Source organism: Callorhinchus milii, unplaced genomic scaffold, assembly GCF_018977255.1.
Source record: "Callorhinchus milii isolate IMCB2004 unplaced genomic scaffold, IMCB_Cmil_1.0 Scaffold1, whole genome shotgun sequence".
NCBI lineage: Eukaryota > Metazoa > Chordata > Chondrichthyes > Chimaeriformes > Callorhinchidae > Callorhinchus > Callorhinchus milii.
This window is the reverse complement of record NW_024704742.1, coordinates 5593223-5620756: the sequence shown is the minus strand read 5'-3', so window position 1 is coordinate 5620756 and position 27534 is coordinate 5593223. Positions and strand designations below refer to the sequence as shown.

The following is a 27534-nucleotide window of genomic DNA, read 5'->3' as shown; positions in this document are numbered from 1 at the left end:
GTTCAGTCATTCTTCTAAGCCGGGGTGGGTGGTCCAACCTTTTGGCTGCCTACTTGAGGAAGGTCTGCAGGCTGCCTAAGCAATATTTTGTGTTTCCCTTCCAGAAACATAACATTTACACACAGCCCCTTTTCATGTTTTATTCCTCCACTCACTAGTCACCATTGACAAATCTCTTTTAAAAAGTAAAGCAAGTCTTAGATTAATACAATGTAAATAAACATTGCTCCAGATATGTCCTTGAGTCGTTAGCTAAGGATTTCCTAAAGCAATGAGACAAATCTTTCTCGTTTGTTGTAGTCTAAACTTGCCATGTCAGCTAATTTATTCCCCTCAAACCAATCAGCAATAAAATACCCATATGTATCTCTATATATGTCTATTTTCTCCCCTCCCTGCTGCTCATATTCGAGGAAGGTGATCAGTTCGAACTATGTAATAAGACAATCAGGGACAACTTAAATAAAGGGTGAAAAATAGTAAGGGAAAATTTGATTTTTAACTGCAATGGAGCATGTAAACATAACTGCAGTTTTAACATAAAAGCAGCAGCTGTGATTTACAACGAAAATAAAAGGCAATTAAAATCCATGTGTTTTTAAGGTTGCCGAGTTTATTCTCTCCTGGCAAGGTCACATTGAATTTGTAAACGTCAAAAGGGTTTATTAGCCACAGTGTCGGCTGATATAGCAGAAAATGAAAACAGCAATGCCAACATATAAGAGGAGTTTGTCATGAAATCCACATATATTTTGTTTCAACCATATCTGAGCTAATCTTACCATACAGCTGTCTGCGGCACATCGGTCAGTTTAGGCACCATGTTTAAGGACTGCTTCCTTGGGGTGCACACTCTGCTTGTGTGTGTGTGTATGTGCATGTGTGTGCGTGTGTACACACACGCGGGGAGTGGGTGAGGCTCCTTGCCTACTAAAAAAGCAAGTGCTAAGAGCTGCAGATTGCTCGGAGATCAATTGTTGGTAAAGGGGCCAGAAAAAAAGAGTGAAAAGGCAGCACAGTGAGCAAACAGTCGGGGCCATAGGATATGTATGTTTAAAGTCCAAGTCAGCAAGAGTTCATGTCAAGATTAGGGCTCTCCTCTCGCTGGAAACTCTCAATAAAAGCTACAGTGGTATTTTCAATACAGCCAAATTCAGACTGGGACGAGAGTGAGCAATTGAACTTATGGTCCTACCACTGCTTATTGGGTGGTTTATTGGTCTCAATGGCGATGCGGGTTATTTGGAGGGCTTAGAGCCAGCAGAACGAATGCCCGTCTTTGCTAGTGTAATAGAAATGAATAGAATCCCGATGAAGGAATTTTGTCTTCAGCTCGTTTTTCTATAGCCAGGCTATGATGCAGAAAAGAGCTCTGGTGTGTGTTGGGTCTAGGGCTCATATGGATACCATAGGTGAAGATGCTGTATTTTTAAAGGGATCTTTTGGGACAGAGCCCAGTTTTAGAGGGTATTTCATGCTTTCATCACGACTGTCCTGGGAAGCATCATGTAGAGGCATCTGTAATTTCTCATGCGTCAGTATGCTGAGGTCTGTGGGGGTAATTTGGAAAATAAGGAAAGTGGAAAAATATGGATGGTGTGGAAAATATGGATAGTGGTTTTTTTTTGTGAGATTCTAACAGGTTTTCTTACCTTGCGAGCAAGAATTGGGAATTGTGGGAGGTCTGCTGACTGTTTTCTGTGATGGTTGTGTTATTAGCCACTGTGGTCTGTGTGACTGTGGTGCTGAGGCTGCCTGTGTTGGTACGTCTTGTTGCATTGCGTGCTGATTCCAGTTGCTGCCGTGCTGCCTGTGCCTGCTGTCTCTCTAGCTGCAATTGCATTTGCAGCTGTTGTAACTGGGAGGCAGAGGGGCCAGAGGAGTTGAGCTGTCCTCCAGCAGAACGTCTGACACCTGATAACTGTGATAACAGCTCTGCAACAAACGGACAGGACAGAAAGCACTCATCGGTTATTTCGGAGAAGCCGAAATTCATTGAAATGAAATTCATTCATTTCTTTCCACAGTAGACTGCCAATCTAACCAGTAACATAATAAAAAGAACATTTTCGCAGTTCCTAGAACTCGACCTCATTAAAAAGGACCTTGCTACTTATTGCTTTCTTCCCCATCTTCTCGTCGATCTTGTCTCAATTGCAGTGCCTTGGATGTCCCCCCGATGGGAAATTCACTATACAAATGTAGTTTTATATTGTATTGTAATTAAAATCAGAATTTGTACTTTACCCATGCCAATCACGGTGAATGCAGTTGCCCAAACTTTCTCCGGCTGTCAGTTAAAGATTATGAAACTGAACTCTATTTTGTGACATGAATCATACCAAGAATCATGGGGTTCCAAAACCCCATGATCAATCTGGTTACTTCAGAGCAGTAAATGAGAGGTAAAAAACATGTCAATGACCGGAGATTCAGATAAAATTCAATATTAACATTCAGTGATGAACACTAATCTACTTGCAGCATAGCTCACATACATTTTGTTTACTTAAGGCGCATTTGCAAAAGAGCACGAAAAGCTAAAAATACCTCTACGCTCAAAAGATCGTATACAATAATCTAATTTAATCACATTTTTGGCTCTCTTCTTTTCTAATGCACGTAATAGTGATGTAATCGAGCTCCTCGAAAATCCTTTAGTTGTGTTAATGAATCCACGACGATAACCAAAAATGCTAAGTGCTTCACACTTGCAACAGAGGGGCAAGAGCATGTTCACAAACAAAACGATCAGCTGTTCTTGAGTTGGAAAATTTGTTAATCATTAATAACTTGAGCTTGTGAGGAGCAGCAAACCCATCACTTATTACTCAGAACACTGGGATAGCATTGCTCCATCAGCTATCATACACACATCACCGCAAACTCAGTTTAAACCAGCTTGTAAATCAACTGTTAATAGTCATTAAATTCTGGTTATTCTGAACCAGAACAGAAATCTTCTGGCACCATGTACAATCTCACATCATAGAATCTTACAGAAGGAGGCCATTCGGCCCATCGTACCTCTGCCAGCTCTAGTGGGACTGGAATCTGGACCCAAGGTGGTGGGTGGGGGGGGGGAGAGGGAGGATGGGATAAGGGAGGGTGGAGGGCAGGAAGGTGGCCGAAGGAACAATCAAAGAGAAGGGTCTTAAGCCGTGCCCTGAAGAGGGCAAGGGAGGGGAGTGAGGCAAAGGGAATGTGGGATGGAATTCCAAAGGGTGGGGGCAGAAAGGCTGAAGGCCTGACTGCCGATGTTGGGGCAGGCCGGGCAGGGGACGTAGCACAGGGGGAGAGGATAAGGGGTTAGCAGGTCACAGAGGTAGGAGGGGGGCAAGACCGTGGAGGGCCTTGAAGGTGAGGCCGAGTATTTTGAACTCTATCCTCTGGGGGGCTGGTGAGCCAGTGGAGGGCGGGGGTGATGGCATCACGGAGCCTGGTGCGGGAGAGGACACGAGCTGCAGAGTTCTGGATGATCTGCAGTTTGTGGAGATTTGGGAAGGCCGACAAGCAGGGAGTTGGTGCAGTCGAGCCTCGATGTGATGAACAGGTGAATGAGGGTTAGGTGGCCTGAGGGGTGAGGCAGTGGCGGAGCTGGTTGATGTTGCGGAGACCAGATGTAACCCTTAGCCCTGTAATTTTTTTTGATGTTCTATTCAAAATCGTCCGTAATATGGATGGAGTGAGGTGAAATGCCTTTCTGACGGCTTGTTTCAGCTCCTCTGTTGTTTTGTAACAGGGTGGAGAGAACTTTGTGGACACCTTGTACTATAAATTATTAAATGCAAGACAGATTTTTTTTTCCGGTAACAGCAATGCCGCAGGGCCTATAAATTGTCAAATACAACCCTGGTTTTCTTCCCCCCCAAACGCCCATCGTTTTTTTTTTTAGCAATGGCAGTCAGGTCCTCCAATGGGTCCTTTTATTCTAGGTTTTCGTCACGTGGCATGTGAGATCCGGGTGAGCTCACTGTTCTGAGTACCCAGCTAATCATGAATGTTATTTTTGACTGCTAATCAATGACCACATGCCTGACATACAAGTTGGCTGCCTCAATTGAGCCTGCATCTCAACAGTTAGAGCACTCGCTTCGGGAACACGAGACCTGGATTCGATTCCCAGGTGGGGCGAAACTTCAGGCAAGTTTCCTTACTCCACACGCCCGTTTACCTAGCAGTACGTAAGAACCCGGCTGTTAGTTGATTGGCAGATCGCTTTTCTGGGGGTACTAATTCCTATTACACCAATCTCTCACAAGCCCCACTGCCCTCCATGCAATACAGAACTTTGGAAGATTGAGGTAATATTCGGCAGATTAATAGTTAAAAGCTGCTATGAAATTTCAACTAACTGAAGGTCTGTAGCAATAAGTCCTACTTCTTATCCATCCCCTGAATATATGGCTGAATTTGGTTATTGTAATAATGCATTATGATTTCGAATGAGATAAGAAAATTTGCAACCCCAGAAGGCTGTAGATTCTCAGTCCTTGAACATCTTCAAGGCTGAGACTGATAGATTTTTAAAAAATAGAGGGATTAGGGGATTATGGGGATAGGGTAGGTAATTAGAGTTAGGTCTGAAGATCAGCCATGATCTTATCAAATGGCGGGGCACAGGCTCGAGGGGCTGAATGGCCTACTCCTGCTCCTAATTCTTATGTTCTTATGAATCTTGGAAACCTGGAATGAAACAAAAAATGCTAGACGTTTTCCAACAAAGGGTTAGCATTTTATCGAAGAAAAACAAGTACTTCAATAAAATACTAACCCCTTTTTCACATGCAGTTGCTAGTTCATCTGCTTAAGGATTTTTAAAAAATTATTTATTATCTTCTTTTTTTACAATGAGCAGCACCACCATGTGGCACCACCAAACTGCTACAGCGACAGAATAAAACTTAACAGAATAAAATGTTCTACAGCAAAACACATGATATCTGACTGAAGTTTTGTCCTTCATTCATTATCAAAGAAAATTCTTTAGGAAGCAAAAAAAAAAAAACTGCTTCAGAAAGTGTATGAATCATCTTCTCCTATCAGGACAGCCTGATTTAGATTTAATAATAATAATAATCCTTGCATTTGACATAGCACCTTATCATGTCTTTGAGACGTCTCAAAGCACTTTACTGTAAAGTGAATTGACTGTATGTTTTGTGAGCGAAAGGCAGCAGCCATTGCGCACAGCAGTGTCCAACAAGCAGTCGTGGATTAAAGTGACCTAATTATATTTATTTATTTTTGAAGGAATTATTACTCCCAGAAAAGCGATCCGCCAATCGACTAAGAACCGGGTTCCTACTTAAGTGCAAGGTAAGCAGAGGCGTGTGGAGTAAGGAAACTTGCCCAGTGTTTCGTCTTGCCGGGAATCGAACCCAGGTACATAACAGAACAGTTACTGTAAACGTATGACAATTAGACAGTGAAATGAGTAACTCACCAGCTATTGGGTCCATAGCTTCCCTATTGCTTGGAGAATATGAACTCTGTGAGGATGAAAGCCCGCCAGTGGAACTGCTAGCAAAGTGCATGTTTGATCTACGAGCACGAGGTCCTCCCAGGCCTCGGCCAGGATGAAACATCCTTCGTACGTGCCGAACACCACTGGATTCATCATGAACAACCATTAAGGAAATACATACATCATAAACAGAGCAGCAGCCTTTCCCAAAGAAAATCACAATTCTCTATTTAAACAATTTACTAACGCGAGTCAGAAACAACCATAATTAGGGAAAATAGTGTCGCTACTGCCTTGATGTCACCATAATACCTTAAAGTCCAAAAAATACTATTTGGGCTTCATCTGTTATGGCACCTTATAGTACTTCACAAACTGTAATCGAGTTTGGAGATTTATTGAGGCTCCATCTACCATGTCGAGATAGTTTTATTCAGTCCAGCAGTTCAAGTTTACTTTGGGGGCTACAGGGGGCTCAAAAAACATAACTTAATTTAAATTTGAGAATTGGATTAGGGAGTTTAAAAAAGCTACATGATTCACACGTGCAAAGCATCTACATCAGGCATCAGATCCCAGAAGTAGTGGCTAAAATTTCACACAAAAANCATTGAATATTCTAACCGATGGGGTGTTTTTTTTGCGTTTAAACCACCAGGCTGTTCTGATACAGTTACAGTATAAAGTCAGAATCAGAAGAACTGGCATTTATATAGCACCTTTCACATAATGTAATATCTCAGATCACTTTACACGTGGGATGGAACCTGTGTAAGAGAGAGAAGGGAGAGGGAGGTGGCCAAAGGCGGGTCGAAAGATTTAGGATTTGAGGCAGGACTTAAAAATAGAAAGGGGTGAGAGAGAGTGGTAAAAGGAGGGAATGCTAGACATCAGGTGCATAGGAACTGAAGGCTGAGTCATCTATGTAGCGTGGAGAGGACAGGGAAAGTGCAGAAGTCCAAATTTGCTGAGCAGAGAAGCAGGGAGAACTAGCAAAGAAATAAAAAGGTGCAAAGGAGTCGATAGCTTTGTACTCAAGGATGAGAACCTCAAAATGACCAAATGGGAGACAAACGAGGGCTTAAGTGATGGGTGTGTGGAGTTTGGTGCTGGTGAGGATGTGGGCAACAGAGTTTTGGATGAGTTGCAGCTTATGAATGGTGGAGCTAGGGAGATCAGTGAGGTGTGCATTTCAAAAGTCTAGGAGGATAAAAGGTTGGGATGATGGCATAAATGGCTGTGAAATAGAGGCGGGGATAGCAATGTAGCAGAGGTGAAGATAAGACGGTCTTAAAGAGAGGCCCGATGTGAGGGGAAAAAGGAAAGCTGTATTGAACCTATTACCAAGGTTGTCACCAGTTCACAGAGTTTGAGAGAGAGGCTGAGGAGATTGAGGAGGTCAAAACTGGAAGAGCGGAGATGTTGGCTTCTGTCTTATCCATATTCAGTTGGAGGAAATTTTGCCTCAGGTGGATAGGCAAGCAGACAGAACCTGGATTCATGAGGAGAGGTGGAAAAGTAGACTTAAGTGTCATCTACATACAGAGGCCAGAGAGAGAAAGAGAGCACGTATGAAAGACGCACACAGAAACAATTTGTTTCTGAATCCACAATGGAGCTGGTCCCAATTAGCCAGGATTGGGCTCTTAATTGCAATTCAGTTCTCAGATTTAATCTATTCCCTCAAAGCAGGTTTTCAGCCCAATTAGGCCAGTGATGCAAATGATCCAAACGTTTAAGGGATGCATTCCAGTAGGTCAGGCAGTTGCTTAGCTCGTGCTAAACCAATTTGGCAAGTGAACGTCAAGTCAAATGCACCTGGGAGATACATCAATAGAGGTACTTGGTCCAAGTCTGAAGGTCAGTCATGTCGGTCTTCATATATGGTAGTTAATTGGCATGAGGAATAGCTTTCTGGCAACATTGCACAATTTGAACAAGGACAACAGTTTCATAACTACCCTGACAAAAGAAGCAACCCAAGTAAAATCCCAGCCACTTCTTGAGTAATTCTTTAAAAAAAGTACCTGACACAAGGAACGAGAGGGGGAATTCTTTACACATATGTGAGAAATCATGTGAATATCAAAAACAATCGAAGACTTCATAAGGTGATTCTCAGGTGACTGGCCAGATCTATGGAGGATACTGAAATAATCAATAAGTCTCATACCAGACAAAACATACTTGGTCTATATTAGATGCTAAGGCTATAGCATATACAAAGGCTCTATTGTATTGCACTTCTCAAAATAAAGTTTGTACATTATGAAAAAGCCACGGAGCAAAAGCCAGCCTTTTACAAACAATGCTAAGATGTATTTCCATACCCTAGCAAGAGTAAGATAAAGTGGCTGACAAACGAGACGCAACCAATATTCATTTAAAGTGACATCTATTATTTTTGTGGCACAAGACAGTTAGTAGAATATATTAAACTGTTGAAGGATATTAAATCTCTAGGAGCCCTGTGTTCAAGTGTAAGATGAGCTGCAAAGTCATCCGTGACATGATTAGGATCTCCTCCAGGTAATGCTGCACAAATTGGACAAACCTGCAATATATTAAAATACAAGATTAATGGCCATCTGAAATAATACAGATATCGGAGTTCAGATAGGATAGAAGGGAGCGGTAGAAGGAGAGGGAAAGCTTATACCGAATATTCCCGTCAAAGAGAAGCTGCTCTCAAAGGGTTAATTCTTAGTATTAGAATACGAGTGAAGACTACAAGCTGTTTCTCAGCGTTAGTGACTTGTCTGTCCACAAAAATAACGTGGAGTGAACAAACAACACATTACATTTGTGTAGCGCCTTTCACGTCAGGAGGACGCCCCACGGTGTTGCAGCCAAACAGTTAAAGCAGCATCAAAACTAAACGAGGCATCTTGAGTTATAGAATGCAAGTAACTACTACAATTTACAACATATCGGGCCCTTCACACGGAGTAGTGACTGAGCGCTTGTGTATCATACATGAACATTAACAGCTGTTTCCATGTAACTACTGGCTACACACACACAATCTTGGAAGGAACGGACGCTTGCGTAGCTGCTGTGTAAAATCTTTACATGTGCTTTGTAATCTAAAAGCATAACCTGGAAACCTACGAAAAAATAGAATTGCCACACAATAATATGCTGGAACTACGGAATACACAACACTTCTACAGGTTACAAAGAGCGCACAACATAACCCAATATTAAAATTATCCTATTCAAACAATCTACAACTATGGTATGTTATGCAGTACATAAGTTGTATAACAAAGTATATTAAAACATCAGTTATAGACTCTGCAAAACTGATCAAAGCAGCGAATGAAATCTCGAGTTTAGAGAAATACTGCCCCCATGTGGAATAGCCAGTCATTACAGGACAAGATTATTATTATTATTATTATTATTATTATTATTAAGATCAAAGTCTCTCTAGGAGTATTGTCACAAGCCAGAAAAAGAAATTGTAAACTGACCAAAATGATAAAAGTTATAAGCTGAGAAACCTTTTGCCATTTCAAAATGTAATTAGAATTAGTAATACTTTCGGAATTAATAATACTTTAAAACAATATTTAACAACCAACAATAATAATCCTTGCATTTGATAAATCGCCTTATCGCGTCTTCGTGACGTCTCAAAGCGCTTCACGGAAAATATTGTAAAATGAATTGACTGTATATTTTGCGGGCGAAACACGGCAGCCAATTGCTCACAACAATGTCTCACAAACAGTCGTAGATTGAGTGACCAAAATTATTTATTTGAAGGGATTATTCCCCCCCGGAAAAGCAATCCACTAATCGACTAAATGCTAGGTAAACAGGCGTGTGGAGTAAGGAAACTTGCCTAACGTTTCGCCCTGCCCAGGAATCGAATCCAAGTCCTCTCGCTTGCGAGGCGAGTGCTCTAACCATTAAACTACAGAACTCCACACGTATGATTGTATTAGCACATACTTCAGATAATAAGAAGGAAATGAATAATTTAAAATTTAAAGGTGCAGATCAAAAACACAGTTAACACAACGCATATTAAAAGAGTTTTGAAGGAGGTGAGGGAATTTGGTAAAGAGTTCCAGAAAGCAGTATCATAGTAACTTCAGGGCTCAATCACCAATGCTGCAACAGAAGGATGGACAATCATTGGAAGAGCAAACGGTACAGACACGTGAATAGGACTAGACATAGGCAGTGAAGAGCTAAGTAGCTGGAGTGAGCAGGGAAGGTGGTGGCATAAGAGTCGGAGCCAGAAGCAAAAGTCACAAAAGATGGTTTCAGTTTTGTTGATGTTCACATGAAGGAAGTTAACGTTCTTCCAGGTCTTTATGCCTAATAGGAAGTCAGGTTAGAATAGCTATAGTCCTGGTATTTATGAAGAGATGCAGAGCTGTATATCATCTGTACATAAAGTGCCACTGAACACAAAAGTAAGGAAGTGATGATGAATCTGTGAAAGGCATTGGTTAGACTGCAGAGGGTGAGGTGAAAGGTAGGGGAATTTGAAGAGCAACCACCAACACAAAGAAATGACTCAAATGGCCCCTATTTATATCATGTTTCCATGGTTCTATAGTATAGTTGTGGAAACCAAGGGAAAGTGCTTGATATACAGGGAAACCCTCCTACAATGTAATGTTTGGGATTAATAAAATGCTACCTGAAACGAAATAAGAAATGAGAGGCCCAAGTATAGATCCCTAGAACGAGAGTAGGTCTAAGGACATCACACAAAGAGGTGGGAAAGAGTTTGGGAGGTGACAACGCATTCCAATACTTTAAAGAGAAAGGAAAAGTTAAAGGGCGATAGTTTCATGAGAAGGTAAAGGGATTTATTTGAAGAAAAGGCAGACTGATGTTTGGTTCTGTTTCTTGTGTGAGCCATAACCTGCAATCAAAAGTGCATGCTACTTTGTAGAGTAAATATGTTATATTTACATATATATGTATATATTTAATCTTAGAATTGACCCTCAATATAAAATGATGTCCATTAAAGAAGTGGGATGGCCTTTGGGAAGGTTTATCTCACAGAACAGAAAAGGCTAAAATGAATTTTTCAATATCAGTCCATCAACAAACCTTTCATCTTAAGGTAAGATGTGAGTTAATTTAGACCTTAAGAGTACGAAGTGCCTGGATTGCCCCAAAAATACGGAAACACCAAGAAACACATGGAGAGACCCATCGAAATCCAGCTAAATTCACATAGCTCACCATTGTGAGCACTGTCTGACAACCTTCCCATCACCGTCCAGCTGGAACCATCCAAGTCATCAGAATACTGACTTGCAAGGATCAGCAGGAGCCAAGTGGGAAGAATCCCTGCTTCTCAAAGTCCTGTAGATGAGGCAATCAGAAAGGCCCTACAGCACAAGGCAACCTACCTTTTGGAGTTAAGGCCATGCTTGAAAGAGGGGAATATTTAAGGCTGTGGGTATTAAGTAGTTAATCCTGAATCATTCATTAAGTGACTGGTGCTGAAGAAACAGCACAGACGAGTTGGGCCAACAAGATCATAGATATTTTCAACCCATGCTTAAGTTGATCCAACACTGTGAGACTTCAAGAAATGAAAGCTATGATTTTAAACAAATCTACGTTTTTGAAACGAGTGCAAATTTAAAAAAAAAGAAAGAAATGCAGACGCTAGAAAACCAAGATACTGGAAGGGCACAACAGGCCAACCTGAAGAAAAGCACTGTCCAAAACATTAACGCAAGATCGTAGAAAATTCTTAAATCCTGATTTGGAAACAAGTAAAAATAAACTGGCTTTTAAATTATGATTGAATTATAAGACATCTCCACCATTCTGCACCATCTTAAATTAAAGATAAAATACAGTACGTTGTAAAGTCACTGTAGCATGGTTTGCTTCATTGCATTTACGTGCAGTTTGGCTCAGTTGGCAGCACTCTCACGGTGTGAAAAGGATGTGGGTTCAAGCCACACATTAGGATGACAATGTGAAAGCCAACAGTGCAGTCCTGTTGGCCTGATGTATTACCAGGGGGACGTTAAAAAAACACATTATTTCAAAAGAGATGGGTGTACAGGCCAACAATTCTCCAGATACATTGTCTGTTTGTGGGGTTTTGCTTCCTGCCACATTTGACTACAAAATAGTTACTGTACAAGACACTTGAGTACTGCAAAGCATTTTGAGACGATGTCACAGGCACTATAAAAACGCAAGTTCTTTCTTCCTAGCAAGAGAATTAAACATTAAGGCACTGCTATAAATTTATAGCAGCGCCCTCTTCGAGTTCTGTGGTTATTAATGCTTGCAGCCCACTTCCCATATTGTTTGCAGCCTCACCCTGTTTCTGCGCTGTAGAGTCCAGGAAAATCACAAAACACAAAAGTCCTGCCACAGCAGTAGCCTTGGGACGTCCTCCCGACGTGAAAGGCACTATCCAAATGTAATCTTGTTGTTGGTTGTTGTCAAGGTCCACAAAATTCTAACCAGTGTTAAAAAGGGACGCACAGCCAGTCAGGGTTGCAAGCGTGTGCGGGAAATTACTTCAGTGGCAATCTGATAACCTGGAAGATGGCCATTTTTAGCAGGTGGCATTTTGAAGCAAGACAGACAGACCACTGGCGCTGCATGTGTTGGATTTTGTGGTAAGTAAATGTTATGGGTTTGCCCCCGCCCCAATGTTAAGTTATCAAAAAAAGGAGCAGAAGGGTATTAACAGGATTCGGCGGTAGCTGAAGTAGGGAAGCAGGAGTTGTTTGGTACTGTTGACAGTCCAAGGGTTTAGTGAGCACCACGGAATTAAACCTGAAACATCACGGGTCGTCCAATGTATACGCGTTTACATACACACAATCATTTCTCAATCATATTCATTCAAATCAAGATTAACATGTGCACAGCCACATAAAAGAATCATTATGATTTGTAAGTTAAACAGGCAACGTTTTCAGGGGTCACCTTCCTCCGCTGTGCATTAAATTATGTGCCAAATAGTATTCCACCCAACTTGAGCAGTGAGGGTGGACGAGCACCACGTGGACCACGAATGCAACTATAGAATCAAGACTGTTACTGGCTTTATTCTTTAAGTCCTGGGAGAACAGCTCTTACCACTTCTGTTGAGGTTTCTGCGTGCTCTGAAGTAACGTGTTCCTGGAGAGTTGTTTCAGTGAACCCCATTTTCCCACAGTAAGGACAAGTAAAAGACTGCGGCTGCTCAACTGAGAGGGCTTCCCCACCGTAATACAAATCTGAAAAAGAATATACATTAGCAGTCAATAGCCTGAATGTTATAGACATTCCCATTTCCAAAGGGATTTTTTCACAATGTTAACCTGGCGCTGAAAGAGAAACTTAAATGTTTTGACCGGAACCTTTCAGCAGAACTGGGCTGGAAAAACTCCTAAAATGATGTAAAAGGCAAGTAGGTCAAAAAAAACTCAAAGAATTATTTAAACTCACTATATGTGTACTCAAAGAGCCCGCTAAGAGAATCAATTGTAAACATCTGGATAGAGGTGTCAAAGTATTACATACTAGACCCGGCAAACTACAAACTAGCAATTTCTTCAAACCTTATATGACTTTTACATTACAAGTTTATCTTTGGGGTCAAGGGTACGTCATGTCGCAACTTGTAAAAGGGACAGATTTCCTTAGGGTCGGATCTCCCATTGCCTCCACAAACAGGAGATCCGAATAGACACTGAAAAATCCAAGTTAAGAGAGCAAACCTAGAAATGTTCCTTAGGATTGTAATGACATTAAGGCATTTGTACGTTCACAAACCACCACTGGAACTTTTTCTTTTAATCTTCAAATAATGATAGGTGAATCGTGAAAGAAGCTGGGAAGCAAATCTGATGACCAGGTGCATTTCCCAGCCTCCACCATTCTCCACTAGACGGTGCAGATCATCAAATAAATTGCATTGCGTTATGGAAGTCTAAAGACCATGTAGAAGTAGCAAAGGATTGAAACGCGGGATGATCTTCCTTCTGGCACATGCACTGAGCCTCTGGAACCTCAATAGAAAAACACTATTCGCTGTTCACTCCTTCAACTGCTCCTTTACCTTTTCTTAAAACATGATATGCATGTGAAGATAATTGGACACAAATAAAAAAAGATTGTATTAGGAGTTATAATGTCACTGCCAGCCTTAGTCTCCGTGTTTAGGGTCCAGAGGAAAGCGTCGGTATGTTAAAAAGTTGAAAAGAATTGAGGAATTTCACAGCTTTGTTGAGTGATCGGTTTCTCCATTTATTCCAGGTGATTCTTTCGAGGACATTTGGGTCTTACGCTTGGCGTCATCCCAGTGATCAAAACAATTTTGCTGCGGCGACGTTTCAAATATCTTCCAACTATTATTCTTAAAAGATTATGCTGCATTTTGACTACAACTAAGAATAGTCTGTAAACTTTGCCAGGTTGATCACTGGGTTGAAGCATTCATATGGACCATTCTCTTTGAAAATGTTTCTCTTTGGCATGCCTCACCCTCACCTATAAATCTCCTCACATCCGAGGAACTTCCTATCTGTGTGATCTTCTCCTACCCCATTCTGCTCACCCCCTCCACTTAGTTAACTCGAGCCTGTGCATATACCCACGTCCTCCACATTGCCGTCGGTGACCAAGCTTCAGCTTCCCTGTGTCTCACTCCCTCTCTACCCCTCATTAAACCCACTTATTTGACTGCATCTATGATCATCTCTCCCTTCCTCCTCCCTTGCTTGACATCCAACCCCATTGTGGAGTACTCCAAGATGCTTCACCCACAAAATAGTCAATTCACTTCACAGTATATTCGGTAAAGGGCTTTGAAACGTCTCAACGACGCGATAAGGCGCTATATCAAATGCAAGGATTATTATTATTATGTTTTCCTACATGAAGGACACTATATAAATATAAGTTGTTTTGTTTTCAAAGCAATTCACTGTATTTTCTGATAGCAAGTTCAGCCTTAAGGTATTTTTGCCAGGATATAAATCATGCAATGCAACCAATTCTATAAATGAGATTCAGTCAACTTATTTGCTTCGTCACATTTTACAAAAAAAAGTATGGTTATCACAAGTCGTGTGAAATTCAGGCGCTGGGCGGAGTACACGTGGGGGCATCCACTAGTTGCACATAGTGTGCAGGAACATGATGATATTCTGGAGACTGTGGTCACCCCGCATGTAGGAACCTTTCTTCTCAACACCACCACCATTAGAGTACAGCATAAAGAAAATGCCCATCAGAGTGGCTTCTTATTCAATCAAAAGGGCACCATCATCGACGGCCATTTCCCACAGCGCGCGCATCTATGTACTAGTTTTCAGGTTTCAGATACAATAAATAATAATCCTTGAATTTTTTATACTGCACCTCTCACGTCGGAAGGTTGTCCCCAAATACTTCACAGGATTTACTACAAAATGACTATTCGCAAGCAAACTCGGCAGCTAATTTGCGCACAGTAACGTCCCACAAACAACCGTGAAGCAAATTACCAATTTTATCTGGGAGATGTATCTGGGAGAACACCAGTAGAAACTCCCTTTTCTTTTTTAAATAGTACAATGGGGTCTTTAACCTCGACAAACAGGACTTTGGTTTAATATCTCATTCGAAGACGGCAACTCCAACAATACAACACCTCCCCAGCACTGCACAAAAGCAATAGCTTTACTCAGCGTATCATGTGAAACCTTGTACAAAAGTCTAAAGACAAATTGACATCAGTAAAGGCTGTTTGAGATGTCCATTGGCCTATAAATGAGCTGATACTTTAAGAGTAGTTTTGTAATAGATGTGGGCAAGAAGGAAAGGTTTCATGTCACAAGCTGAGCGATCGCAATATCCAATGCTCTCCCCCACTCACACAAAATTAGATATAGACTATGAGGGAATTGTTTTTTGAAAAGCATAGGGGAACAAAACAAAACACTCAGAAATAGGGAATAAAATGTGGATCATTTTTAAAACATTTTAAGTCAGGTCTAGCTCTGGAGCACATCTAGAGTTTATTATGTGTATTCTCATGCACATCTACATTGTGTGAAGTAGGTCAGATGATGCAAGAAGGATCACTGAACTAAATTAAACTGAATCCTTTTCTCCACATAACAGTCACTACATGTCAAAGTAATTAATTATAAAAAGCGAACCGCCTCGAGACATTCTCGACGTGAAAGGCATTATGCAAATTGCATTGTTTAAGGCACTATATCAAATGCAAGTATTATTTATATCTCTAGTGTTTAACTTCTGCTCGATGAGAACCAATTGTAATTTGAATACTACACCAGTACAGTCCTACCCCGTTTATGCTGACATAAGCGAGTTTCGGCAAAGACAAACCAACCAAGGAAGAATGCACTTAATGATGTTCGGGACTTGAAAAATTTGTTGATAAAAGCACTCTGAAATTAATGTCGATGTGGAGATACATGGTAAGATTAGCGTGTTCCTCTACGGGAAGGACCCGGGTACGCAGATTTTTGTCAACATGTCAATGTAAACAGGTTTGAGCTAAGTGGATAGCACTGTATCAGAATCTCAGCTTCTCCCCTCAGAGACATGTTGAACAAAGGTAAGATCATCCAAAAGGAAACGACTTGTGTGACCCATTACTGTGATCTTAACCCTCTCTGACATTATGGGGGATTAGAAGTACAAAAGCAGTAAAAGGAATACAGTAACTGGAATTGAAACACCATGAAAGGCTTGGCCTTAGCAGTTTCTACTTGAACGGAAAATATTCACCGGTGGAGATGAGTACATAACTGGCTTCCCCTAGCGATTAAAAATAAATGTTCCCATCTTGTAATAAACAGATGGCCTAAACCTTGATAATTCCTCTATTGCTTTTGTAAAATGGAAGGTCCCCAAAGACAAGGGAAGATTGTGACAGAAACAGTCTGAATGGCTGCAGGCAATTCATTTTGAAAACAATCCTTTCCGCATCCAATGAGCCACACCCCCCCCTCGCCCCCAATTTTGAATATGAATATGCCTCTCTATAGCTTGAAAACATAATGAAACATTTTACTTGCTTAATACATTTTTTGCCGGGGGTGGGGGTGAGGGGCGCAGAAGAAAAGAAGCTGAGAAAATAAGATATATAACTAAATAATGGTTTATTGGCAGTAGTTTCTGAGAATTGGTGTGCAACACAAAACAGCTAAAGGTGATTGCCAAAATGCAGCAGGGTGTTAACTCGATATGTGAAGCCCACAAGGCAGGCACCACGTCTCGATCAAGAGAAAAAACAATGACACTACACTGTTTGTAATTCTAGTGAAGGCCTGTTATTTGAAAATTGAAAAAAAAACTTTCGCAATATTTTTCGTCACCTCACCACACAGCACCTCCTCCGTGCACCCCCTCAATCCTCACCTCGGATGCCAAATCCAGAGGTCATGGACTTTTTCTTCACCAAAATTGACAGCATCCACTTGGCTGCTTCTTTTTTTTCCCCCCTCTCTGTTCGCCAGTCCTCCCCATATCTTTACATCCTCCGTATCTTCTGCCTCTGCCATTGTCTTCACACTCCTTTGGCCCCATTTCTCCCTCGTCCCTCATTATTATTATCATCCATGTGAAGTCCACCAACTGCTGCCTTGATATCCTCCCCACCCAGCTGCTGACAACCCAACTGTCCTTCCCTTGCCGGCAGACACAGTTATCCTGCTCATCCCAACCAGCACTCCCCCCCTCAAGACTGCCTCCTCAAAAAAAATTCTTAATCCTTCAAATTTCCCAAACTACCAGCCCGTCTCAAACTTGCCCTTCACATCCAACGTCCTGGCATGCGTTGTTGCCAATCATCCTTGCTCACATTTTTCCTTCCACTCCCAATCTGAGCACTTCCAGTCTGGTTTTCACCCGGCCCACAGCACTGAGACAGCCTCGACAATATCACAAATGACGCTCTCTCTGTGACCAAGTCTCTCGGCCTCCTCATCTCCCAGGATCTCGCCATAGTCTTCGACACAGATGATCATGCCATTCTCCTCGACTGTCTCTTATCCCTCATCCCCCTCAGTGGGACTGCCTTCTCCTGGTTTGAGTCCCACCTGACCTATTGCCATCATTTCTTCTTCACTATCAGTTTCTTCCCCCGCAGTTACCAGATCTATACCCCAAAGTTCTGTCCTGTTTCTTTTCCTCATTTACATACTCCCTCTCGATAATGTCATCCACAGACATGGGGTCAACTTCCACATGCAAGTGAATGACACACAAATCTACTTCTCTTCCTCCAACTGTGACCTGCTACTACCCGATCTCCTGCACATCCCTCATCCCCTCCACCATCTGTGGTTGTGCTTTCAGCTACTGGAACATTCTACCCTTGCCCTTCCTGTTGGTCTCCAGAACACCCTGAAGGCTTTCCTCTTTGACTGTGCCTATGGTCACCTCCTATAAATGCAAGTTATTGTTAATGGGTGACAAATAACTAATGGAGACCAAAAATACTGAATTTAACTTGTTTTACTTATAGCGGTGCTGAAACACCAAAATCTGTTGCTCAGATACAGAAACCAAAACATTGCTGCAATCATTACACATAAGCCAAGGGAGTATGTTTAGACAACTAAGGGAAAGATTGGATTATAGGAGCCACACATAAAATGCTGCATTTTTAGATTCTAAATAAATTGCAATAAAAACAGTCTAGAACTTTGAAGTGCATACTGACTTGCCACAGTTTCACTGCTTTTTCAGCTGTTTTTTGTGTCTGAAAACGTCATCGCTAAGCGAGGTCTAATACTGATTGGAAGCTAATCAACACCCCACCCCACACACAAGTCGATTAGATGCCCTGGGGAGTATTGGAAACACTTCATTTCATTGCAGATTTGCTTACGGTGTGGTTGGCGTGTGGACCTCATTTATTATCTAAAAAATCCAAAATGCAGGCTGTCTCACTTTAAGAAGTCTGCAAAAATATTGTAGATTTCTGGATTACCAGGTTTCTGGTATTGGTGACCCAATGACACGGAAGTTGGCCTTTTATTGTGTGGGAAGCAAGTGAGTATGCAGGAAGTTCTGCATACAAGCTCTGAACAAGGTCAGCAAATGTTCCCCATTGTAGCCTTTGTTGTAATTTTATGGACCCCAACCACCACATTTTAACTGGACTGAGATGATTGCCTCCCAGGAACAAGTCAAGATATAATTTTTTTTAGTTTCAAAAGGAGTACTGTATACCAAGCAATAAAGAACATAAAGCACACAACCGGGAGAAGCTGAAAAGATTGCCCTAAATAGTACCATCATCAAAATGCAGTTGTTGTAGCTGCATTGCCAGTAGCTACTTCACTATTTAATCTGTCCATTCTGAATTCTCTGGTGAAAAATCTGTAGATGTCGGTAAAAGAAAATCAACAATGGCAGACCATCTACAGTCCGATACCCCTCAATGTTTAAGTACAATTCAACCTCCACATGAATACGCCATCATACTGGGGGCAGAAGCATTGAAAAAGAATCAGTGGAACATTTCTACATTCTCAAAGTAGCTCTGCAAAGCCAACAGCAGAATACACTGAGTGGATAAAAGATAAACACGCTAATAAGTGCAGCGTTAACTCCTTAAAACTCATGATCACAGAGAATACAACTTATATCCAGAATGGTAAAGTGTTCATCCTCCAAGGCCTAGAATGCCACAGTGCGTCTGCTGGAAGAGAAAAGGCTGTTAGCATTCTCCCGGGAAGCTGGCCTAGAAGGCTGATGAGTTCAAGCCCTAAGTTGCCGCTTTGAACTCACAAATAGGCGGACACTGCAATGCAGTGTTGGGACGTACTGCATTGTTGAAATCTTCAGATGATATGTTAAACCGAGTTCCCGTCTGCCTGTTCAGGTGGACGTTAAAGATTTCATGGCACTATTCAAAAAGAGAAGGGGAGTTTTTCCTGGTGTGTTGGCCAATTATCCTCCTAAATAAAATTCACTTTAAATGGCTGTCAGTGGGACATTGGTGTGTGCGCATGTTTGCTTACAAACTACAAAGTCACAACACTTTACAGCACCCTGTAAGTGCTTTGAGACGTCCTACCAACATGAAAGACACTATATTAAATGATTTATTAAAAGGTTGGAGGAACATCACATATCACAACAACTCGTGAAGCGCTTTGAGAGGTCTCGGCAATATAGATCCGAAAATCAAATGCAAGGATTATTATTTAAACTTTAATCTAGCTTGGCACTGATTACTGCGTTCCTTTGGAGAAGCAGTCACTTGTGTTTTGGTGGTCAAGTGACCTTGTAGTGGTGGAAGTCTTGAGTACACTTTGACGAAGTGGTGTTCAACAGGACTGCCTGCTGCTGGGTAAACCAGACTCCGGTTCATCAGTAAGATGGTGGTGGATGGAGGAAGTATTGCTGGTCGTGTTCCCTTCTTAATTTGTCCTGAAGGAGTTGAAGATAATCCTGCTTGATTCTTGCACAGAATACGAACAAGATAATATAGGCAGATAGACATGTTAGGTTTTGAATGAAAGTATCAGAAATAATTGTCATGAACTGCCCAATGGTGAATGTCCCAAGCAATTAGAGCAGCACTCAACAACTTTAGAACTGGTGAGACCATTAATAGAGTATTGTTGGCACAAATAATACTTAAGGCAAAGCAATTCTAAAAGAAAAACAAAACAACGGCCTGAGGATGTGGGCAAGAAGTTGGTCAATCCACAAAAGAAATAAAACTAGGCAAATGTAAGCAAACCCGCGAAAATAAGAGAAAAATATAAATGCAGCAAGTAACTGTGGCAAGATTTTGGGATCTGTGGAAAGTCGTGATGAATGCTCTGCCAGGGAACAAACTAGCAAGACAGTGATGGAGCTGCCTTTATACAGTGCATTGGATCAGAAGAATCAGTTAGGCTCAATATCAAAACGAGGTCATTACAATTATTATTTTTGTTGTTAAATATTGCCTATGGAAGCCACCAGTATGCAAAGGACAGTAAACAAAGAACAGCTTGGACTGATAGCCTTAAACCCTATTTAAATCAAATGTCAGGTACTGAATGCTCAACTACTCAAAGGACAAGAAAACAATATGATTGTTGACTGTCCATACCCTGTGTCTAAGATGGCCATTGCCATCTGCTTAAATCAGGATCTCTTCCAAGCTAATGTTATCCAAATTAGCTGCAAAATTGATTATTGGCTAATAACAAGGCCTGAGATGATAGCATATCAATCTAGGCAAATATTTGCCAAGACTCAACCCATTCAATGCACTTGGTAAGAAGTAATTTACAGCTGGAGTATTCCCCAAAAGTATAGTCTTGCACCAGGTACGTTTAATTGTTCAGACCCCTCCCATCCATATGTTGTTCTTAAAATTGAGTGATACTAAGCTGATACTTTTAACAATAACTCACACTAAATAGTCCGTTTCATACAAGATGATGCCTCAAAGTGCTTCACAAGGTCGATGGGGATCACTGAGTTGGTAAAAGGAATCTGAGGATGTTGCCCAAAGACACGGTAAGAGGTTTTTAAGAGTGTTTTTGAAGGGAGCTAGTGAAGGAATGTCGGAGAGTTCTTTATAATAGCTGAAAGCCCAGCCTCTGATTGTGGGACAGAAGAAGTGAGGAAGAAGCATTAGTTTCTCAAACGCGCCCATCTGCATGATTTTGGGTGGCCACAGCAGCAGCCACCCACCCCCACCCCTGGTGCTCGCTCGCTCACTCACTTGCTTCCCATCTATCAGCCGAGATTCGCTCAAGCGAGAGAAAACTTTGGGGACCCAGTTTTTGTTTGTGTGTTTTTTTTAAAGATCTCACTTTGTTCTATTGTGTGCATTTGTATATTTATGTTTTCTTTTGTTCTTAATGTCATTTATTGTGTGGAGACAGTCGATCAGGTGAAGCACGTGATAAGCCTGCTCTTCAATAGCCTGGAGCCATGAGCCTGTTGTCTTATATCAGGATGGAGGAGAGACACAGTGTTGTACTGTGGCGCTGAGCACAGGTTTAGGGGACGTGCGTGCAGTGGGTTGGGAGGAGAGAAAGAGAAATGAGGAGGGGAGGCAGGGAGAGAGGAGGAGAGGGTTTTTTGGAGAGGCAGAGATGAAGTGCATCGTTCCTGATTAATGTTTGTACTAGTTTGCTTTTTTTTAAAATGCCATTATTGCCATAAGGCTGTGAAATATATTCTTTAGACCTCCAGGTTATACCCGTTTATAGACATTTGGGAAATAGTATTGTAATAACACTGGGATTTGCGTAAACCCACTGACTATTGCTCATCTTGTTGTTGCTGAGGTAAAGTGACAGGACTATGAGGAGAAGAGGAGAGAAGCTGGATTTGGAACATGAGGGTGGGGTGGGACACAAGTTGAAGGATTTCTGAAATTAAAAAAATCCTTCCTGTAAATACTGTATCCTTTTACTCCAACTTTCTCACACTGCATGAGGTGTGCAGCTGCTGTTGGCCAGCTCTAGCGTCAATGCAGCACTGGCCACGCAAAGCAAATATCCACTGTACCAACAATTCTAGTTCCTTATTCGAATAGACTGCAACTATCTCAAGTGCCACACGTTTAATTGAAAGCTCAAGGTTGCGCCACAGCAATGTCATTGCTGTTTAAGTCTGCACAGCGCTGATTGTAAGGAACGAATGAATTGAATGAAGCCTGTCTCATTTCACTGGCCCCAGCTATGTAGATTTCGTCAGCCAACTTTTTACATCTCTTCTGTACGTCAGGAAAGTGCATGTGAAAAAAGGTTTTCTAAAATGTGGTTTATCACACATAAACATTGTGTGATAAACCACACATTGAGGCCACCAAAAAAGTTTGTTTGAGAACCACTGCATTTCATTCCAGTTGGATGAGTGGAAGATTTAGTAAGAAGTGGAGCAAAATCATGAAGGGATTCGAAGCTCAGCATGATGTTGATCCAGCAGTGGACAACAAGTCAGTGGAGCCCGATGATAATATGATAATGGGGAGGAGGAGTGAAAGCTAGACAAGCTGATTTTGGGAGACGTTACCACCTCTAAAATTCTGCGTAAGGTGGAGTTTATGAATGGTGTCACTAGGTGGTCAGCAAACAGTTTTGGAGATATCCATCTCAAAGTGAAGAAAACATCGATGAGTAACTTAAGTGATTATCCGGAGACGGACGACAACAATGCTTCCCAAAGCTGAGATACCAAGATTGCTGCAGAGACGAAGGTCACAAAATTCCATGGTTGTTCACTGGCTCAAATACCCAGCATGAGCAACAACAACTTGCATTTATATAGCACCCTTCACATGGGGTAGCGTCCCAGTGGGGGTTAATGGATCTAGATCCAGATTCAAGACCGTGTAAGCAAGAACCAAACAGATTGGCTTCCACTGTACTGACATTCAGCTGACGAAATCTAAGGCTCATCTTGGACTTGATACAGAAAAGCAATGGTCCTGGACTCAAGGGTAGCAGCAAGAAAATGTATTTCGGTGACATTAGCATACATGTGGAAATTGAACCTTCCCTTGCCAAATGTAGAAAATCTGTAAGTGGCTAAAGGTTCCTTATTCACTTTATACATTGATAGACAAGATTCACTGTCATTCCACAGGCTACATTCAAAGTCATGAATCCAACCACTGAAATATACAAATTGTTTCAGAAACATAGCCCTGGAGCCATTTGTAAGTTATCTTTAAACTAGTCTTTCACTTTGTGGCTGTCTGTGAAACACCATTGTGTGCAAATTGGCTACTGTGTTCACCTACAAATGCAATCACTACTACACTTCACTGAAATCCAGGACATCCTTCCCAAAGTCAGATGCAAGGATCATTATTGCTAGTTTTTAAATAGTTTTTTTAAAAAAAGTCCAGCGACGTTATAGTTTATAAATAAAAAAATGAAATAGTTTTAATATAACATTCAGTTTAGTAATAATACCTAGGTTTTAATTTGAATAAAATAGAAGGCAAATTTCCAATGTAATAAGATTATCACACTTTACATGCAAAACTCAATACGAAAGTTGCCGTATCAAATGCAGCACCTTTTAAGATTTTTTTTATTTAGAAGCTCAAAGGAATACTCCAGGAAAAGGCCACACAGTTTGTATTATTTGTTTTGTATTAAATCCGAAACGTAGCTCCAAGAATTTTAAAGTCTTACCGTATCGAGGCTGGCCTCCTGATCGGGGAGTCATCTCAGCCTCAACTTCCAGCACTCATTGTTGGTTCACTAAAGAAAGAAAATGAGCACCAAACTATGATGTTTGACTTTGCCTTGGAAATGGTTTCAAAATGTCTGCCCCAACAGTGATATGTGGTAAGAATTTAAAATCTTTTATTTTGTTTAAGTATAAAAGGGATTTTAGAATGATAAAAGATTTTTTTAAAAAATATGATAGTGCCTTATTATGGAGTATTCCTTTAAACCGGTAGCAATTGAATAATAGTTTTCCACCCACTCACCTGTGTCCCTTAGACAATCGCAGCATTGGTCTCTGCTGACATCCTGTCCATCTAACGACCGTAAAGAGGCTGAATTCAGCTTTGTTCTTCTTTCAGTCTCCAAAAAGTAAAAACATACGAATCGTACCAAGCGATCAATAACTTTATCAGAGCCCTTTCACTTCACTTTTATTGATGCTCAAGAGCTTGTCTCTCTGTAAGGGGAGAGGAGGCCAAGCTGAAAGCTACATACAATGGAGCCCTGGGATTGCGATCCATAAAATTCCAGTCGGGTCACTGCATTATTTGCTGTGTATCCATACAGCAGGAAGTGATGTCAAAGGCACCCAAAGGACCTAGAGGTCTGCCATTTTAGCGCGGAAAACCAGCCGGTGCCAGCAAGTAATCGGGCCTTTCATTCAACTTGTGCCCAGTGTCCAGAGACGTAAACGCCAACAAAAGGTGGTCCTAAACGTATCCCACCTTCAACCTACCATCACGCTGAGCACTGAGCTAGTGGCAGTGGCAGTTTGACCAAGGAGCAAAACAGTCTAGTAGCTATTTATACAACCAAAGTTTATTGTCCTCGATTTCTGAACCGTGGAGTTCTTGTTGCCCTGCTTCCCGTCACTGGATGGAAGCGTAAAACTCAATCATTATTGGTCAAGAACGACGGCAATCAACCACCTATCCATCCCTGCAGCAGCGAATGGCCTAGACTGGCCTGACGCTCGGCTCACTCACACACCATGGTTGATAGTTTTTGCAGAAAATATTGGATTTTGTGGAGAGTATTGGGTTTTGTGGAGAATATTGGATTTTGTGGATTCCGCGGTAAAATTGCGGCCACAATTTTCTATTGGCCCAAGTTACAAGCAAACTCGTGCTTTATCAAAAAGCATTACAACTGGTCTGCACTAAATGATCACCATCTCAGCTCTGGTCACAGGAGAACATAAGAATTAGGAAACAGACCGAAAATAGCAGCAAGTTTGCTTTAGTACAATGTGGGGATTATATTTAAGGCATACTCAACGGATGGAGGGGTGATAACCACCTTGTCAATCACAAGATTCAAAGGACCTAAGAATCTCCTTCTAATTTGACTGAATCTCTGTTTTCACTTGTCTCATGTAATCTTAATATAATCATTTAGTTTGCTTAATTAATCATCACAAAGAATTGACTACTGATATGGAGAGTTATCCAAAGGCAGTGCCAGAAATATTGCATATCTCCAGTTCTAGTCGTAGGTAGTGTGCTGGTATGGAAGAAGTTCGAAGCAGGACAGATGGTAATGAAGTTTCTTTCTGGGCCCAACCTGCATTGCCCCTCTCCTCTGACAGGGATGATTTGTTCAGAATAAACCATCTGTAAGAACAACTGACCGCCATTCCTGGAACCACGTTAGCCAGCCATGGAGTCAGGTGAATGCTTTGTCGGTACGTTTTATAGCTCTCCAGCAGGCCGTTAATGCCTTTCCCAAAGAGGTTCTTGCTTCATGAGCCCACATTGAAGAGAAACCCAAAAGATCCAAGTGAAGAAGCAGACAAAGAATCCTGCTTGGATGGTTATCACTGCAAATCTACTGATGCTATTTATCTTGGATCTTATCTGTAACTTTTCAGTCATAGAAATGCATATGCTGTGGCTACATATCAGAGTAGAGGACACATAGGGCTGTGGGGAGGGTGAGTCACTTCCTCCAGGTTTGTTCTGGTGAATCTTGACAGGATTGGAGGTCAACGTTTTTACACTCGATTTCAGAACTCAAAGAAGAAATGTGTCATTTGACCTCAGCACAGAAACCAGATCAAAGAAAAGCCACAATAATTCTGCCCCCAAATCATCAATGTTGGTATGTTGCAGCCCTCCAGCCGAATCTTCATTTAGTTCCTATTGCCACTTGAGAAAAGGGGAAACATTGCCATTCACATCCACAAAATGCTAAAACCTGCTTAATATATTCCTTCTCCGCTTTCTTTCATTGTGAAATTAAATGACCTTTTAAAGAGTCTACATTAAAATCTTTAGTCCAGATTATTGCAGGTTTCCCTACAAAATACGCAGTCACTATACTTCATAGAAAATCCTGTGAATCGCTTCGAGACATCCTCCCAACGTGAAAGGCACTAAATAAAATGTAAGGGTTATTATTTTAAGTGAATGTTGTCTATTTTACCCTGAATGGTACAGTCTCTGATTTTCTATCTCTTTTTCTTGAAACCTCTGACACATTTCACAAAACACGAAATGTTACCTTATGTAATGTAATGCGATTCTCCCTTGTACATTAAAACAGGTTCAACTTTCAGATTAAAAGAATCGCTGACGTGACACAAGGGAATAAAAACACCTGGAATAGTACATCTCTTTATACAGAAATCAAGCGGGTGGTCAAGTGATCTTTCCCCACCCAACTATGCAATAATCACATTCTATGCAGGTCTTCATGACTTTACCCACACGAGCCAGCAACACCGAAAATTCATACCCCGTGTGGCCCCAAATCCTGGGGCTTCTGGATGCTCAGCTACACAAGACGTTAGAAATACAAAAATTACAATAAATGTGAGAAATAAATAAAAATTCAATGGACAAAAAAAACTAACAACGCTCTTAGACATTCTCTAATAATCCCTCAAGAAAAAAAAAACACAATAATAATTTGGTCACTTCAATCCACGACTGTTTGTGGGACACTGCTGTGCGCAACTGGCTGCCGCGTTTTGCCCACAAAATATACAGTCAATTCACTTTACAGTATATTTTGTGAAGCGCTTTGAGACGTCTCGAAGACGTGAAAAGCGCTATATCAAATTCAAGGATTATTGTCATTATTATTCTTAATCACCAGTGATCAACAAGAATTCAGCTAGATCTATATTATTGAGGACGAATTTCTTTCACAGAATGAGTAAACGTGTCAGACAAGTAATATAATATAATCCTTGCATTTGATATAGCGCTTTTCATGGTAGTAGATTGCTTGATCACACAGGTAGTCTTGTTTATTCCAAGTAAGTTCATCCTCACATTCAATTACGAATTTTCTCCATCTACAGGAAAGGGGGTGGGGGAAAAAGAGACCCACTGAGTCATGCAGGAATTTCCCCTGTCTTCATTCCTTCTCCCCACCTGTTTTGTCTGCAGGCAACAGAGAGCACGTTCCAGAGAAGCGCTCCAGGACGCTACCCCATGTGAAGGGCAAGTTGTAGTAGTAGTGGCTACAGAACCAATGAGAATACTGAAACAGGCGAACTACAAATAAGATGATGTTAAACAAGGACATGGGCTGATAACCGGCATATCTAGGGGTGTTTGCTCAGGATGTCAAAACAATGTGAGGCAGCAACAATCAAGGCAAAGCAGGATGCGAGGCTATATTGCTAAATCTATTGAGTTTAGATCCCCAGACGTCATCCTCGGGCTGGTCAGATCACATATTGAATACTGCACAGCTCTGGTTACCGCGACATAGGGGGGCTTCCCAGGCCCTAGAGGTAGTACAGAGAAGACCAACGAGGATGATCCCCAGTGTTAGAGGAATGAATAAGGGTAATCAACGACCAGGACAGGTTGCCAGTAAAGGCAGTAAAGCCTAGGACACAAGATTAATTTAAATAGCAAACCTTTTGCAATACGGGGGGTGGAGGGAAGAGAA

At 41.4% G+C, this 27534-nt stretch overlaps 1 protein-coding gene across 2 annotated transcripts in view; it reads right to left on the bottom strand.

Moving 5' to 3' along the window:
* The window catches only part of kcmf1 (potassium channel modulatory factor 1), a 57848-nt gene that overhangs the window by 1161 nt on the left and 29153 nt on the right, over positions 1 to 27534 (bottom strand). The window contains exons 1-5 of one of the 2 annotated variants that reach the window (XM_042336593.1): positions 23590 to 23640; positions 12560 to 12699; positions 7920 to 8021; positions 5447 to 5621; positions 1653 to 1935 (exon numbers count right to left, since the gene is read on the bottom strand). In XM_042336593.1, coding sequence (XP_042192527.1) covers positions 1653 to 1935; positions 5447 to 5621; positions 7920 to 8021; positions 12560 to 12699; positions 23590 to 23623 — 734 coding nt within the window. In that variant the 5' untranslated portion in view covers positions 23624 to 23640. Of the gene's footprint in view, positions 1 to 1652; positions 1936 to 5446; positions 5622 to 7919; positions 8022 to 12559; positions 12700 to 23589; positions 23641 to 27534 lie in introns of those variants that run through there. The other variant, XM_042336590.1, reaches the window with a different exon arrangement.